General features: G+C 37.8%; 1 protein-coding gene across 2 annotated transcripts in view; it reads left to right on the forward strand.

Annotated features, from left to right (window-relative positions):
- The first annotated feature begins 284 nt into the window (after positions 1 to 284).
- The window catches only part of HSF2 (heat shock transcription factor 2), a 38,130-nt gene continuing 20,212 nt past the window's right edge, over positions 285 to 18,202 (forward strand). For both annotated transcript variants that reach the window (XM_049771111.1, XM_049771112.1), the window contains exons 1-5: positions 285 to 521; positions 11,635 to 11,743; positions 11,884 to 12,011; positions 14,009 to 14,133; positions 17,451 to 17,526. In XM_049771111.1, the coding sequence (XP_049627068.1) occupies positions 429 to 521; positions 11,635 to 11,743; positions 11,884 to 12,011; positions 14,009 to 14,133; positions 17,451 to 17,526 (531 nt within the window). In that variant the 5' untranslated portion in view covers positions 285 to 428. The remainder of the gene's footprint in view (positions 522 to 11,634; positions 11,744 to 11,883; positions 12,012 to 14,008; positions 14,134 to 17,450; positions 17,527 to 18,202) is intronic.

Consider the following 18,202-nt stretch of genomic DNA (forward strand, 5'->3'; position numbering starts at 1 on the left):
CGGCAAAGGACGCGCTCCCCCTCCCCATTCCCCCACCTGATCCCGCCTCCTGCTCCACACCACCCAATCGCTTTTCTCCGTGGTGAAACCGGCGCTTGTGATTGGTCCGGAGAGGGGGCCGGCCGGAGAGGGGCCGGTGCGGGCTCTAGGCACTCTGGCCGGGAGAGCAGCGCCGACCGTCACGTGCAGCCGCCGGGCCTCTCAGCCGCCTCCTCTCAGGGCCTGGAGGGGGTCGAGGGAGAGGGGGGCGGGGCCCGGCCGCAGCTGCGCCTGCGCGGTGGCTGCGTTCTCGGGGAGCAGCTGCCGTCGCCGCCGCTGTTGCCGCCGCCGCCGCTCCAGCCTGCCTCCCAGCCTGCCTGCCTGCCTGCCTGCCTGCCTGCCTGCCGCGTTCGGGCATCGAATTCCGAATCCCGGGGCCTCGTGGAACAATGAAGCAGAGTTCCAACGTGCCGGCTTTCCTCAGCAAACTGTGGACGCTGGTGGAGGAGACGCACACCAACGAGTTCATCACCTGGAGCCAGGTACGGGGCCCGGCCCGCGGCGGGCCGAACCGTCCGCTCGCTTTCGCCCTCAGGCCGGGGGGGGCAGGCGGCTCGCGGGGCAAAGGTGCGGGCGGGGGGAGGGGCGGCCCGTTGGTTCGGGACGGTCGCCCGCCGTGGAGAGCCGGCGCACGCGCAGGCCTGCGAGGGGCTGGCGCGGGCCCTGCCGACCGGCGGCCGCGACGCGACGCACGCGACGCCCGCCCCGACTCCTCTCGCCCCCCGGGCTCCCGGCCAGGCCCGTCCGTGGGCACAGGCTGCCAGGCCGGTTCTTGGCCTTGTTTCGCGCGTGACAGGCCGGCCCGGGCAACGCCGCTGCACAAACGGAGGAAACGAGGCTCTTGGCCCGCCTCGTGTGAGTGAGTGCGCGGAGGGTTCGCAGTCATTTGCAGATCGGGTCAGGTCGGGGGCCAGTGAGAGGAGGATGGACGCGGAGGCTCTGCCAGCTGGGCTGCAAGCACAAGCCACGCTGCTTGGCCACTCACTCACTCAACGGAGACGACGCCCCCTCGCTTGAGCCTCCGAGCTCCCTGATGTTGCCCCCGGCCCTGTTTTCTTTCCTTCAGCTGGACGGAGCTCTGCGGGTTGCCTAGGTGACCAACCTGGAGACCCCGTCTGGTTGGTTGCAAAGGAGGAGCTTCGAAGCCCAAGAATCAGGACTGGACGTTCGGAAATCGCCCCCAGCAGAGACCCGTGCCCTCATTTCATGAACAATGTGTGTGTGTGTGTGTGTATGGGGGGTGTCTAGTGCTGTGCTCTAGCGACACAGCTTTAGTGCTTTAGGATCCTTTCTGGTTCCAGGCCTGGACCAGAGTAAGTGAAAATGGCCCACTGGCTGCCTGGCACCTGTTTAAGGCTGAATATGGAACACCCTCATTCCTTCCTCCCTCCCTTTTCTGTTGTTCCCTTTCTCTGATTGGAGCGATGTGTTCTTGGTGTTTACTTTTCCTCTAACTGGAAGCAGAGATTCCGATTGTGCGAAGTGTTGATAATTTGCAGGCCCGTGGTGGACTGTCACTTGTGTTCTTTTGTTTTTATATTTCAGGCCTTAATGTCTTAAAGATGAGTATGGATGGTGTGTAAAAACATTTGATAATTTGGTACAGTTGTGTAAAGGTGAAAAGAAGGAAGAAACTGAGGGCCCACCAACATACACTTAAAAAAATACACAAATGTCTCATGCTTTGCATCAGTCAGAAGGATTTAATCAGAAGCATTAAAATTGACAAGGTTGGATCAGCAGTCAGTGCTTTGCTCTGCCTTGTTTTCTTGATTGGAGTTATGCCCACCCCCACCCACTTTGCTCCCCGCCTGATTTGGCTGGGCTTTCTGACATGTGTTGCCCCAGATCTGTAACAGGTCTAATGATTCCTCACTGGCCAGAATATTTAATAATGTGCTTGTAAAGAGCAGCATCAAATGTGGTTTCATGGTAAATTTTAAAATGTGTCATTTTATGAGTTCTAAACCCAATAAAGTAATTTAAAATCATCCTTATTTAATCTCATTTAAATCCCATATTTAATCCCACAAGCCTAGTAAACTTCTAGCTGCTTGTGTTCTATTAATATGATGGAACAATCAAAATAAAAGTCTATGAGTGGAGACATGGTAGGTAGTGTCTGATGAATAACTAAATTCTTAGTCTACATAATGGACATCTTAGGAATAAATGATAACGACAGAACTATGCTTGATAAGAATTTAGAAAATTTGTTTAGATTTCTTATATAAATGAGTACATTAGGTTTAACTTAATTCAAGCTAAATTCTTAACCATTTTAAAAAGCTAACCTTTAATTAGCGGGACCCTAGCCGATTTCTGATTTCTGAGATCAGTTTTCCATCAGTAGCTCTACACTAAGTACATATTGGCACGATATTTGGTTTTATATCAAAATAGTAATATATGAATCAGTGAATTAAGTAGGAATTATTTGCCTAAAGAAGTTTTCTCATTCTTCCGCAGATTTTTTTTTCCAGAAGCTTTGTTAACAATGATTGGTGACACTTTAAACAATGCTAAATGGAAAAGAAACAAAATAGTTACTTATCTCTTAAAAGTTGCTATTTATGGTTGTTTCTGGTTTCCTTCAAGTTTTTTTTTGGTTGCTATTTTTTTTAATTTAGCATTTCTACTCTATGAGCTAAAACATTTTAATATTTTGGGAAACCAAACAGTTCTTTATGCAATTTTTTCCCATTTGTGGAAAATTAAAAAATTTACTCATCTAGCTTGAATAAGTAAGATAAGGAGAAAAATACTGATTGCAATTTCTAAAATATAACCACATTAAATATTTAATATAACTTTAGTGTTCCTCAAATATAATGATACATAATTCAGTTTTAGAAAAATTAACAACCCTATTCTTGTTTGTTTGTTTGTTTTTTGGGGCCACACCCGGTGACACAAAAATCGCTCCTAGGAGGGCAATGCAGATGCCATACCACTAGCACCACTGCTTCAGCCCCAGCAACCCTATTCTTATAATTAATTAAATAAACAACATTCTAAGCAATCTACCATTTTTTTCGGCGTATAAGAAGACTGGGCGTATAAGACGACCCCTTAATTTTGCATTTAAAAAATAGGTTTAGGCCTATATTTGCTGTATCAGACAGAACGTTCCTGTGCTGCAACTGTATGTACCACAGTGAGCAATCACAACAAGCAAAGGTTCAAAGGTTATACTGTAATAGACTTCCTCTCTGACTCTGGCCAGTCTGAGTAGGCTTTTTACAGTTTTGGGTCCAGAACATTGTCTAATTTGCATACATAAAAAGCCTGCTTGGATTGGCTGAGTTAGAAAGGCAGTATGAGCAGCTTTGCAGTGATTGGTGCAGGATCGAGTTGGAAAATTTGTTTTGTGGCAATATTCAGACAATTTTCGTTTATCGGCATATTGAAACATTTTTTGGGATATACTCGGTGTATAAGATGCCCCCCCCCAGATTTTCGGTTGACTTTTTGTTTAAAAAGTCGTCTTATATGCCGGAAAATACAGTAAATGATATGGAATGTTGCTGACTGAAATAGAAATGTCTTTAGATCCATATAGTCTTTAAAACGTATGTAGTGTGCCCTTTTCCCAATATTTTTTGAGTGTTATTTTTATCCACATTATCTCCCTGGAATTTTCTTTTATCCTTTATTATATTTCTTATAACTTCAAACTTTTGTATTGCTATTTGGTGTTCTAGTTTCAGAACCAAGGACAAATTGTACTGATGCCAACCTAAAGCTGTTTTACATGTAACTGTTAAAAGGAAGGGCACAAGTTTAGATTGGAAGCAATCTGGGAAACATGATACCTCTTGATAAAATTTAGTAGAAGTTGAATGGAAGTTCTTGCTCTTAATGAGAAAGAACAGCTTTTACTATAACTAAAATTTGATACTTAGTGTATGTTGAAATAAACCCTATAAAAGAAGGAAAGAAAAGGAAGCTCCGTTTATGCTTGCCAGTATTAGAATTTAGGTTTCTGTTTTCCCTTTGTGTTTCAGAGGACCAAGAAGTGAGATTTCTAGTAAAGATCACATATTTATCCATCTGTTCCACCTCTGGGCCCTTTGGCATTTTACTATTTTCCTGACTTCCTCAAATCAGCAGAAATTTATCAGGTATTAAGAGAAAATTTTGGAAAGGACTTTTTAGTTATTGTGGACCAGTTGAGGGTAGGCTCTTAGATATTCTGATAATCATTATCAGAGTATTCTCAAATGAAAGTAAAAGGTTACACATATGGCACAAAATTTACCACAAATAGTGGTAAAATTCACCTCAGAGGGACCTACAGAAAAGTTCAAAGATTCACGACATTTTGGTTACATAACAGAATAAGCTTGTATACTTAAAAGGAATGACTTGTAAACATATTACAGACTGGGTTAAAAGTACAACACATTTTAATTTGGAAAAGTTTTAATGTAATGGGGTTGAAGCTTTAACTATAAGATTATTTTGAATGGTTTTAAAGTAGAGTACAGAAGGTAAATTTGAGTCATAACATCTGTTCTTTCAAAGCATACTAGCATTTATGGGTAAGGCTTATCAAGGAAGTCCTGTATCTTCCATCCCAATGAAATTTTGAATTAACTAGGGATTATTTGCCTAAAGAAGTTTTCTCATTCTTTCACAGATTTTTTTTTCTTTCTTTGTGCCCCTATAAAATGTTAGGGAAAGTTCTTTGTTATAATCTTGAATCTTACTAGTTAAATAGCAACAAAGTAAAAAAAAAAAAAAAAGAAAAAAAACTAGCAACAGTGGAATTTCTGTATTTAAGGTGTTCTTTTTATGTTTTTTATTTATTTATTTATTTTTTGCAATAGTAATTTTAGAGTGGAGACTAACAACAGACATGATGATATGAGTTAATAATGATAGGGATGTGTGAAGAATACAGAATGAAGTTAGAGGCACTAATTTTTATATAATCCAAAAATTAAAATTTTATGCATAAAATATGTTAACTTTGACCAATCATTCTATAATGCAGATTAACATTCTTGTGAGTGACCAGAAAAATATCTATGTCCTAGGACATACTGTGCAAAATAGTGTGGGTGAAACAAGAGTGACAGTCGAAATGCTTAGTAGTTGAATTTGATACCTATTTTAAGGAAGAGCTGCAGAATTTATTGATGAATTGGAGTTGGAGGAGAAAAGTGACATCGATTTGGGTTGTATAGCAGGATGAATGATGTACTGTTTGCATAGAAGGAATGTTCAATGAAAGGCAAGTGAAGATTTACTTGGCTATATCAGTTTGAGATTATAAATGGATTGCTAGTATTTAAGAATTATTTCGCTTTACATTTTCATTGAGTTATGTCACTCCTAATTTCAAAGGATGTGAAAAGTGTAGTTCAAGGAAGGAAAATAAACATGTTTTTGTGTAGCTTGAAAATGACTTATTTCCAATATAAACTAAGATGTTTGATATATTTCTATATTTGTATATCAGACTCTCATACTCAGTGTGGGGTTTTGGAGTTTGAGGGTAAAGATTTGTTTCTGGCATATATATTCAAGCTTTTGGAAATGGGAGTGCTAAATATTAGGATATGAGATACCTAAACACAGGTCAGGCCAAATTTTTTTCTGAAGGTGTCAAGTCAATTTTATTATTGATCAAGAGTCTTAAAAATGACTTCAAAGCAGAAGATTTAAACAATGGCCTGCATACTGGACAGGGCTTTCTGCATTGCCCTTTAATTCTGAGTTGAAATTAGATGCCGCTCCGCACCATCCTGACTTCAATGTAGGATATACAGATTCCAGGACCTTCAATACAGAAACAGGATACCAACAACAGAGACTGAAAAATATAACTGTATGGGCACTACAGACAATGACCAGGATTGGACAAACTAGTTTGCCTGAAGCCTAGAAATGGTCTCATGTCAGGAAACTTCAGGGGTAGGGTCTCCTTGTACTTAGGCCAAAGTTTTTCCTTTCCATGACCCCCATACTTTGGTGGGCCCATACAAATGATAATTGCCACTCTAACATTGTTTATACAGTGCTCCTTTGACTCTAAACCTTTAAGAAACCACTAGTAAAAATATCTGGAACTACAAAAAAAAAAAAACATGGTTTACATTAGTGTTAACATATATGCTTTTAGTTAAACTAGCATTCTGGGGGATAAAGGAGGGAGAATGGGATATATGCTTGGGAACAGGGATGAAGGGAGGACAACACTGGTGGTGATGGATATTCTCCTGATTCAATGTTAATATAATATTATATAATATATATTATATATATTATAATAAAATACTGTGAAAGATATGTAAGTCATTATGATAAAAACAATTGTTTTATTCAGAAATGTTCTTTGACTTACATGTATTATATTAATTATATGTTATGCTTTTACTCCCCACAAGAATATATCAAAAGATTTAATTGGGAGTCTTATATTGCCTATGGAAGCTCAATACCTGTATAACAATACATCTTAAGATGTGTATTCCTAAATATACAAGTAGCCTTCTCCACCACTTGTTTTATTTGAATACCTTTTCTTTTTAACTCAGTTTTATTTGTTCTATTTTAATATATACATTTTTTTTCTCTATCCTTACCATTTTTGGTGCTGCTTGGTACAAAAAGCCTTGACTGGGATAAAAGCTCAGAACAAAACCAGATGACAGAGACTGTGTGTGCAGCCTGTCATCCTTACCCAGAATAGCACCAGCAACACAGTATGACACCATACGTTTTTGTATGGGCACAGTAAAAGGGGAAACCATAGACACAGAAATGAGATCTTATCTTCTAGGGATAAGAACTCACTTTTTATAGCAGAAGGGTGCCTCCCATCCTGAACATGTGTCATGTGGATACAACCAGTCCCCAGGAGATTGGACAGTGTTAGTCCAATGCAAACCCCAGATCGCTGATGTAGAAATGATATGGCTCTGGGCAACACCACCAGGAACTAAGCTCCATTGGGAGATTTATAACACTACTCTGGCACAAACTTGTGCCAGTTTTGATATGACAAAGAGGAAAGGAAAACTTAACCTAAGACCAGGCTGTCCTACCACCTCCTAACACTAAATGGAAATCAGAAGAGCTATGGTCCTTTGAACTGTGAAAAATAAGAGCACCAACAACAGAAAACTGACTTTGACAACTGTGACTGAACAGAGCCTACATTGGAACTAATAAGGAAAACCCTACCCTAGGCTGTATTCCAGGACACACAAAAAACAACAACAACAAGATGTCTTACTGCAGAGGTCCAACTTGGACAACAGAGACTGAGCAGAATCTTTGGATCCATAATATCCTAGGCTTCAGCTTAGGGACTGAACGAAAACAGGGAGCAAGTGTTACAGAAAGTGTTATAGAAAACTGAACAACACAACAACGATGGATAGGCACCTCTAGAACCTAGAGTCTCTATCCTAGACCCTGACCTATAACCTGCACAAATACCAAGATCGCTAGCTACAGTGGCTTGATTTTCTCACACACAACCGAGAGGAAACTTTCCTGGCATCACAAAAAAGCCCTTGGGATGGGGTAATGAGTATTTATGGAGCCAGGGGTTGATCCCATGATGGTATGCTTCAAGGATGGAGAAACCCTGAATCTCTTAGGCCACAGGAATTCCCTTTCTTCCCCAATGCTTACTGTGCCTAGCAAAAAAAAAAAAGTGGCGGGACCGCCAAACCTCACCACTCCAGCACCCATACTTTTTCTTGTTTTGATTTGATTTGTTAGTTTTTGACTTTATTTTTCTTCTCTTTTTTCTTCCACTTTTCTCTTTCTTTTTCATGCTTGTGGTTATTATTTAGAGATTTATTTTTATTTTTTTTACTTGCCGGGTCCATTTTTTTTTCTTTTTTCTTCCATTTTTCTTTCTTTTTTTTTCTTTTTCTCTCTTCTCCTTTTTTTTGGTAGTTGTCATCATATATTTTTCTCCCCTTTTTCTTATTCTTTTTATCTCCAATGATGGTGGAATGGATGCTCAATCTACAACAAGCTGTAAAGTGGAGACCAGTTGCACTAGCATACTGGGGGGTAGAGGAGGGAGATATGGGATGCATACTGGGAACAGGGGTGGAGGGAGGACAGCACTGGTGGTGGGAATGCCCCTCATTCATTGTCACTATATACCATAAATGATGCAGTGAAAGATATGTAATGCACTTTGGTCACAATAAAAATTAATATATATATTTATAAATATATATATGTATTTCAACATAAAAATAATATTTTCAACAAATGCAAAAAAAAAGAAAATCAGGCCACTGTAGCTAGCGATCTTGGTATTTGTGCAGGTCATAGGACAGGTTCTAGGATAAAGTCTTTACGGTTCTAGAGGTTCTGTTCAATTATTATTGTTGTGTTCAATCTTCTGTAACAAGTGCTCCCTGTTTTTGTTCAGTCCCTAAGCCAAAGCCTAGGATATTATGGATCCAAAGGTTCTGCTCAGTCTCTGTTGTCAAAGTTGGGCCTCTGTAATACGAAATCTTTTTTTTTTTTTTTTTAATTTTTTTTATGAGTCCAGGGCTACAGCCCCAGGGTAGGGTCTTCCTTATTGGTCCCAAGGTAAGTTCTGCCCAGTCATGATTGTCAAAGTCAGTTTTCTGTAGTTGGTGCTCTTATTTTTCACAGTTCAAAGGACAATATATCTTCTGATTTCCATTTAGTGTTAGGTGATGTGATAGGACAACCTGGTCTTAGGTCAAGTTGTCATTTCCTCGTTGTCATATCAAAACTAGCACAAGTTGATGCCAGAGCAGTGTTATAAATCTCCCAATGGAGCTTAGTTCCTGATGATGTTGCCCGGAGCTGTATCAGTTCTACGTCTGGGATCTGGGGTTTGGAATTGAACTAACACTGTCCAGTCTCCTGGAGACTGGTTGTATCCACATGACACATGTCCAGGATGAGAGGCACCCTTGTAGAACAGTATAATTTTTAAATACTATAATTCTGTCATCTGTATAGGATAGAGTTAATACAGCTTTCTGCTTTGTTTTTAATGTTTTTCTTGTCAATTGTTACACAATTTGGTAAATGAATTCTAGTAACATTTGTTGGTATTATAGTTTCACCTCTTATCCAAAAGTAGTTTTAATTGAAAGGTAATTGAATGCATTAGTTTTAAATTTTCTTAAAGGATTTTGGCATATCATTAGAATCTTGACACTTCTTTTATTGAAACCTTTATCTTAATTTTTAAAAATTTTTGTTTTAAGATATAATATGAAACTCACCAGCTTTTTAAGTATATAGTTAGTGTCATTAGGTATCCAATATGTTTTATCTTTTTAAACATCAACATTTTACTACTATAAGAAATTCCACTTCCCTCCTTTTCTGGCCAATGTCAATCCTTTCAACTCACTTTGTATTTGATTATCTTAGATAATAGAATAGAATGAAATAAATAGAATCATGGTATTTGTCCTTCTGTTTTCTTTTGTTTTTAGGCCATATCCTGCTATGCTCAGTGATCACTTCTGGCTCTGTGCTTAGGGGTCTTTTCTTGTGATGCTTAGGGAACAATATGGGATGCTGTGTATCAAATCAGATTCGGCAGCGTGCAAAACAAATGCCCTACCACTATGCTATTGCTATTGCTCCAGTTCCTGTATTTTTTTTTAGTTGAATCACTAAATTACAAAATTGGTATTATTCATGACTGAATTCCACACATACAGTGTTCCAGTACCAATCTTTATCAACAGTTTACACTTCACTCTACCAATATCCCCAGTTTCTCTGATCCCCTCCCCCAGCCTGCCTTATAGCAGGCTTTCCCTCACCCCTCCTTCTTTTGGCATTGTGGTTCACAATACTGTTTGTGATACATAACGTTTTACCTACATTTAGCACCCAGTCTTTGTCCATAGTGACTACTTCCATCTCATTGTGGTAGTGATCCCTTCTCTTACCTATCTTCCCTCTCCACTCTCCCCAGTGGCAAGCTGCCTACTAAGGACCAATTCTCCTACTCTTCCTTTTATATATTATTTCCCTACTATGTTTCTTTACATCCAGCACAAGTGAGATTATTTTATAGCTGTCCCTCTCTCCCTCTGACTCATTTCACTCAGCATGATTGATACTTTCCAGATTGATTCATGTAGCAGCAAATTGCATGACTACATCTTTTCTTAGCACTGAATAATATGTACCATAGCTTTTTTATCCAGTCATCTGTTCTTGAGTACTTGGGTTGTTTTTGGATTTTGGCTGTTGTGAATAGTGCTGCAAAGAACATAGAGGTGTAGATGTATATTCTGCATATGGACGATTAATCCCTAGTTTTTTGAGAACTGTTCATACTGCCTTTCAAAAAGACTTCCAAAATAGTCTAGTACCATACTGCTCTAGTTATGACTGCTTTGTAGTGTAGTTTGAAGTTGGGAAAGTAATGCCTCCTATCTTGACTCTTCAAAGGATTCCTTTGGGATTCTGTTCTGTTTTCCCATGGCTTCTGTTTGCAGGGCTGTGAATTTATTGCCAGAGTCTAACTGCACTCAGTGTTGTGGAATGGGGAAGCATCTACAATCTTCAGGGAGGTCTAAACAGTACCTATCATTCTGAAAAACTTGGCCTAATCCATTTCCAGCGCTCATTTGAGAAGTTAGCAAACTTTGGAAAGTGGTAGTTTGGTGCCTGTATTGTCTCCATGCACCTCTCTGGGCCTGAAATTGGGCTTTGATGTTTGTCCTTTTGTGATTGTTTTATTTTATATAATTCCTGCATCACCACAGACGACTTTATAAAACAATATTTTAGCTCATAATTTCGCTCTTTTATCAATTTTGCATTAAGGATTCATCTTAATTCTTTTGCATGTGTTCTGTTTAACCAGAATTATTTCTTGAAGACTCTTTTTGATACAAGTGGCAGTCTTCAAGGCTTACTCCTACTCTGCACTCAGGGATTACTCTTGCTGATTAGGGGACTATATTGGGTGCTAAGGATTAAGCCCAAGTCAGCCATGTGCAAAGTAGGCGTCCTACCTGTTGTATCCCCAATCTGAAGACTATATTTCAAATGGTCTTGTTAAAAATAGTTTGATCGTGTATGTGAAAGTTTATGGAGGCATTATACTCTTCTTTGTTCTGTTGACTTTTTTTAAGTACTTTATTGTTTTGAATGTAATAAGTTTCAAAATTTGGGGGAGTTTGGAAGAACTCTGTTGTCTTAGTACTAGTAACCAGGTTTTTGATTGACTATACAAAGATATAATTATGTCATTGCAAAATCTGATAAATACTTCTTCCTTACAAGTTTTGTGTTATTTCCTTCCAGTTTAAACCAGTAACAGTAATTATGTTATCTACATACTTGTATTTCTCATTTCTTATTCAATAGGACTTCAAATATTTCACCACAAAAAGCATAGTACTTACCTTGATATAAGAAAATGTCCTAAGTTTTTGTAGTTGGCATCAGAGATTTTAATTTCAGTTAACAGTTAATTGCAGTTTCTTGTTTCCATTAGCAGGAATAAAAATTCTTATGAAAATATTATGGAAGGATGACCCAGTTTCAAGCTTTGTGCCTGCCATGTGGTGCTACTGAATCTTAACTATCCTTTATTTTTTTCAGAATGGCCAGAGTTTTCTGGTTTTGGATGAACAAAGATTTGCAAAAGAAATCCTTCCCAAATATTTCAAACACAATAACATGGCAAGCTTTGTGAGACAACTAAATATGTGTGAGTATGAATAGTAGTTTATTTGGCCACTGGTTGAATTATCCCCATTCAAATGGTCAAAGAACATATACTTAATAGAAAAACCATTGGTTTTATTTTTACTTTTCTACTTAATAGTCAAATTTTTAAACACTTTTCAGATGGTTTCCGTAAAGTAGTGCACATTGACTCTGGAATTGTGAAACAGGAACGAGATGGACCTGTTGAATTTCAGCATCCCTATTTCAAACAAGGCCAGGACGACTTGTTGGAGAACATTAAAAGGAAGGTGAGCTATTGATAACCTGACTTAATTTAGAGCTTTATCATATAGCAAATTGGCCAAGACTTCAACTTTGTACTATTGATAATAATTACATAAATGTTCATTGTTGTGATAACCTACACTAGTAAAGCTTTCTTTTTTATATTTTGTCTCTGTTCCTCTTTCCCCTATACCATGCCCCTCTCCTTACCTATTAAACTATAGTCTTCAAACACATCCTAGAGGGAAGAATGATAGTTACATCTGACTGAGATGTAAACATTTTTAATCTAACTTTCTCTGTAGTTAGCTTATAAAATATAAGCTGCTAGAATAGTCAGTTTTTTTTGTAGTATTACTGTAGTTTACTGTTGGAGATCCAATACCCAGAGTAAATTCATTTAATAATACATTTTTGAATAGTATCTTTTTCTGGAATAAGATAATTTTACTAAATTTATAAAAAGACAGGAATAAAAAGGTAATGAGCCATGAAAAAAAATGGCTAAGTGTGTTAGCTATTACAACACTAATTTATTTAAATATAGGATGTGATAATAGTACTAGGAAATGAGATAGCCCCTAGAGCAGTGGTCTCAAACTCGTGGCCTGCAGGCTGCAAATGGCCCTCCACACAACAATTTCTGGCCCTGCCCTAGAGGAATCTTTTTTTTTTGTTTTGTTTTGTTTTAGTAGTTTGGGTCACACCCCCAGTGTTCAAGGCTTACTACTGACTTTGCACTCAACGATCACCCCGACTTTGCCCCTAGGTAAATTGAGCTTGAGACCCCTGCCCTAGAGTATTTCTTCTCTTGGTAATATCTTCATTATAATATATATATAGACTGCATGTTATATATAATTAACACTGACTTAATATATGTTTTAGATATAACATATATCTCAATTATATGTACACATAAATATACACTATTCCTTGTCCTCTTTGAGTAAAATTTTTCCTTATTTCTATCTGGGCTTGGATCTAAATATCACTTCTTTTTTTTTTTTTTTTTTTTGTGGTTTTTGGGTCACACCCGGCAGTGCTCAGGGGTTATTCCTGGCTCCAGGCTCAGAAATTGCTCCTGGCAGGCACTGGGGACCATATGGGACGCCGGGATTCGAACTGATGACCTTCTGCATGAGAGGCAAACGCCTTACCTCCATGCTATCTCTCCGGCCCCTAAATATCACTTCTTGTTTTTATTTGTTTGTTTTTTTTTGTTTGTTTGTTTGTTTGTTTTTGCTGTTGTTCTGTTTGAATAAAAGCAGGTTTTATTCAGAAAAACATTTTTTAATCGTAATTTCTTTATTTAAGCACCATGGTTACAAAAATGTTCATGATTGGGTTTCAGTCATCAAATTTACACCACCCTCCACCAGAGTAGCTTTCCTGCCACCAATGTTCTCCATTCACCCCCTCCCCTCCTGCCACCTGTCGTTGAGACAGGCATTCTATTTTCTCTCTCACTATCATTGTCACAGTAGTTGTTGGTGCAATACTCTAACTGTGCTTACCACTCTGTAGTAAGCTTCATATCATGGGCTGGTCTTTCTGGCCCTCATCTCTATTTTTTTCTTTGTATGATTACAATACTGTCTTATTTTTATTAAATCCCACAGAAGGGTGAGACTATTTTGTGTGTGTTTCTCTCTCCCTCTGACTCATTTCACTTAGCGTAATAATCTCCAGGTTCATTCATGCATAGGCATATTTGGAAAATCTTGAGGAAGGTGGGAAGGGAGAGGAGGAGAAAGAGAAACTCAAGGAATGAGGGTTTCTCCGAAGGAGAGAGAGCCCCAGTACACATCAAGGCTGATAGTACAGAAGGAAACCTCTCAAGAGGGGAGATACCTGAGCCTTTTGGATACCTTACGCCTGGGATAGCAACATGTGGGCAGCCCGGACACATGAGCCTACGGAGCACTTCTTGAATAGACTACAGAAACCCTTTAAAATAGAAAAGTTTTAAAGTACAGTTCTGGTGTTCAGTATTTAATTTAATTTTTCTGTTTGAAAGGTTTCATCCACAAAACCAGAAGAAAACAAAATTCGTCAGGAAGATTTAACAAAAATTATAAGTAGTGCTCAGAAGGTTCAAATAAAACAAGAAACTATTGAGTCCAGACTTTCTGAATTAAAAAGGTAAAGTTTTATTTACAATTATAATTCTATGGTTACCTTTTGTGTATTGCCTTAGGGGCTTTGGGAGTTTGGGAGGGTGCTCTGTAATTTAAACCATTTTATCAAACCCAAAATTAAAGATTATTTTCTGTATGTGTAGGTTCTCTTTATTTTTGATTTGTAGTCAGAAACCTTACCCAAATATAATACCATGCCTTTAAGGTGGACTAACCTCACTGTATACTCTATTGAAAATTGAAAATCCATTGTAGCTTTTTCTTATCACTGGATAGATATGCAGTAGTCATGTAAGTAATCATATATACATGAAATTAATACAGTTTTATAGTAAATACATTAATTCCATGTATTCTGAGTTTATATTTCTCTTGACATGTATAGTCTTAGGTGTCTGCCTTAATTTTGATCAATTTTAGTTTTTTATAATTTTATAGTAGTAAATGAAAATAAGATCTTCATACATTTTATGAATTCATGACATTTTTCTCTAATTGATATTCTATAGGCTATTTAGTTTATTTTCAAATTGTCCCAATTTGTTATAGATTTTCCTCTCAGTTTTCCAGGTATTCATCAAAAAAATGTTGCCTGTAAATGGGCGCATATATTTCAAACCTGTTTTCATGGTGTTGTCAGAACGTAAATACGGTCATGGATGCATTCAAAATAGTTGTAATGGCACAAATCATATTGATAAAATAATCTTTTTTTTTTTTGTAGGAAACATTCTACTTGGGTAGCTTTTATGTTAAAACACATTGGAACACATAAAAAATTTACATGTATTATCATTTTTGTCAGGTTAAGACTTATTTGGCCTTTCTCTGATGAAAAATTCAAACATAGTAATGAGGGGGGAAAGGACATAAGAGAATTTCTTTTTTTTTTTTCTTTTTCTTTTTTTCTTTTGGTTTTTGGGCCACACACGCTTGACGCTCAGGGGTTACTCCTGGCTATGTGCTCAGAAATCGCCCCTGGCTTGGGGGGACCATATGGGACACCAGGGGGATTGAACCGCGGTCCGTCCGCTTGCAAGGCAGACACCTTACCTCTAGTGCCACCTTCCCGGCCCCAGGACATAAGAGAATTTCTCTATTTCATACTTTATAAACTTTAGAAAGTATTATTCAAATTTTATTTGCTTTATTTTGCTTTGCAACCGTTCTTGATACTATTAAAACTTGCCACAGAACAGCTTATGTGTAGAATAGTTGTGGACTATTCTTAATATGTCGATAGAATTTTTTCTTAGGCTAATATCTCACTTTTGAGAGTAGTTATTTCATGTATTCTCTCTTCAAAGGTAGGCTGGGAGTTTGTCCTACTTAAGGGTCAAATCTTAAAATGATTGGTCTAACAGATTGACAGTTTAGTGCTTGGACCCATCACTGCAGTGGTAGTTGGGTCTTAGAGATGCTCAGAGGCCCTTAGGACAAGTCCAGCAGTGCCAAGAATCAAACAGCCTCCAACATAGGCAGTGCTACACTGCCTATTTGGTCTATCTTCCCTTTCCCAAATTAAGCTATCTTTTTTCTTGTTATTTTTTGAGGGTACATACCCACAGTATTGGGTACTGCTTCCCCCCCCCCCCCCCCACTGAGTCTAGGTTCTTTTTCTAGTGGTTCTCGGTGACTGTGGAGGTTCAGAGTATTAAATCGTGCTTCCTGCATGCAAAGCATGTGCTCTAGACCTTTGAGCCATATCTTTTGCCTGAGTTTAACTATTCTTAAATCAGGTATCTTCATTAAATGAGCCCTTGTGGAACTTTGATTGTCATTTTGAATTAGCTGTAATTTTAGGCTTTTAATTCTTTGTGTTTTATTTTGTATGTTTTGTGTTTCTTATTGCTTGAATCTCATATTTAGCACAGGTATGGGGCCCAAAATTCATCCTATAAATTTTAGGTAGGAAATAATAATTTAATAGGAGATAAATGATTATTTGATAAGAAACGACAGCATCTTTAAATGTCTATCAGAAAAATGTATGGTAGCTTTTGTAAAAACTTAATGAATATGGCTTTTATGGAAATTAGCACTATAACTGCTAGAACATTGATTGTCATTCACTCCTCAGCATTATTGGTACTGCTAATAATAAATAATACAAATTTAGTAGAAATGGTTAATGAAGGGGAAAGACACTAATAGGCAAGATTTTAGTGTATAATATATAGAGTCTGACAGACTATAATTTAACAGTTAACAGTTATCTGAGTGATATTGGGCAAGGTCTCATTAGTGCTTTTGAATCTGGTGTCCTCATAAAATGGAAATAAAAAAAATTTTTCTTGTACATTTTAGGAAATTTTAAGTAAAAATACATAGAAAACTCTTAGCACAATACATGTAGCATAGATGTTTAAAAATTGTCATTTTTAGGAATTACCTTCAAAGCATAAGGAATTCAAGAACTCTCTTAATAGCCACAGTTCAGAGGTCATTTTTTAAACAAGAAATAATAAACTGGGTCCAAGTGATAATATAGTAGATAAGGCACTAGTCTTGCATATGGCAGCCTGAGATCAACCCACAATAAACATGTCTCTTACCCCAAGCCCCACTAGTAGTGATTCCTCGGCACAGAGCCAGATCAAGAATCTGCTATTTTGCCCCCCAAAGCAAAAACAATTAAAATTAATAATTCCATATGATTGTATGGATATATTAGTCTTAAGTTATTTGGGGTTGTATGTATATATATATTAATAGAAAATACTAGGATTAATAAAATAATGATTCTGGTATTGTTCTAAGGATTAAGTATGTTTTACAGTGTAATTGGAACTAAAGTTTTTCTAGTGCCATGAAATTATATAATAAATAAGAATAGTTTTAAGTCTAATATTCATTTTTTTTAGAGAGGGAGTTCTTGTGCAGTGCTTAATAAGAAAAGGACAGCACTTGGCTGATGAGGCCATATAGTTCAATGCTAGAGTCCATTGGAGGAAAGTGGAATCACCAGCCTCCTCCTAGCAATAATTGAGACTTGCAAGGACACCCCACTGGTACTTGAGGGGGAGAGGATGTGACCAGGGTTTTAGTTCTGGTCCTGGTACATGCTCTCTAATCCTGACTGCTGTGCTGGACCCCAAGATTTCCTAATTTATGATACTGACATGGCTGGAGAGATAATTCAAAGGAGTATACAATTTGCATGAAGATTGCTTAAATTCAATCCTGTTATGGTACCCCTAGCACTTGATTGGAGCAACTTCCAAGCACTATTACTGGGTATGGCCCCAATTAAAGATACTGAGATTTGACTTTCTGACAAAAAATTTTGTCTTGTCTTATTTCTCAATAAATTCACTACAGTGAGAATGAGTCCCTTTGGAAAGAAGTATCAGAATTAAGAGCAAAACATGCACAGCAACAACAAGTTATTCGAAAGGTAAGCTCTTAAGAGGATAATATCCAGTACTATTTGTGGTCTCAAAATGTCTCTATTGAAGTTAGTGATTATTCTGAATTCTTGCATATTGCATACATTTTATATTTCTTACACAAATGGTTTTCTTTGAAACCATTTGTCTGCCTTGCAAGCGCTAGCCAAGGAAGGACCGCAGTTCAATACCCCGGCGTCCCATATGGTCCCCCCAAGCTAGGGGCAATTTCTGAGTGCTTAGCCAGGAGTAACCCATGAGCACCAAAAAAATAAAATTAAAAGAATTAAGCCATGTATTTTATATATGTCTGCATAGATATACATATGTATTTATATGCATATGCTTTCATATATATTATACTAAAAGATTTAATATAAAACATTTGTCAGCTAAATATACTCTTTCTTGCTTCCAGTTAGTGTTTTAAGTAATGACTTATTTTGTTCATTGTTATTTGGAATGTGTTTTGATTTTTTGGTTTGGGTGGCCACACAACTGACTGGGAGGCCATGTGTGCTGGACATTAAACCTAGATAGATATTTGATGCTCAGCCCATTTAGCTATTATTCCTCTCCTTCTAGCAGTTAATTCTTAATAGTCACTAACAATTTTTTATGTGAAGTTTTATTTTACAAAAGTTTTAATATTACGGGTTTATGCTTAGAGTACTATTACAATGC

This window comes from Suncus etruscus, chromosome 4 (assembly GCF_024139225.1).
Source record: "Suncus etruscus isolate mSunEtr1 chromosome 4, mSunEtr1.pri.cur, whole genome shotgun sequence".
Classification (NCBI taxonomy): Eukaryota; Metazoa; Chordata; class Mammalia; order Eulipotyphla; family Soricidae; genus Suncus; species Suncus etruscus.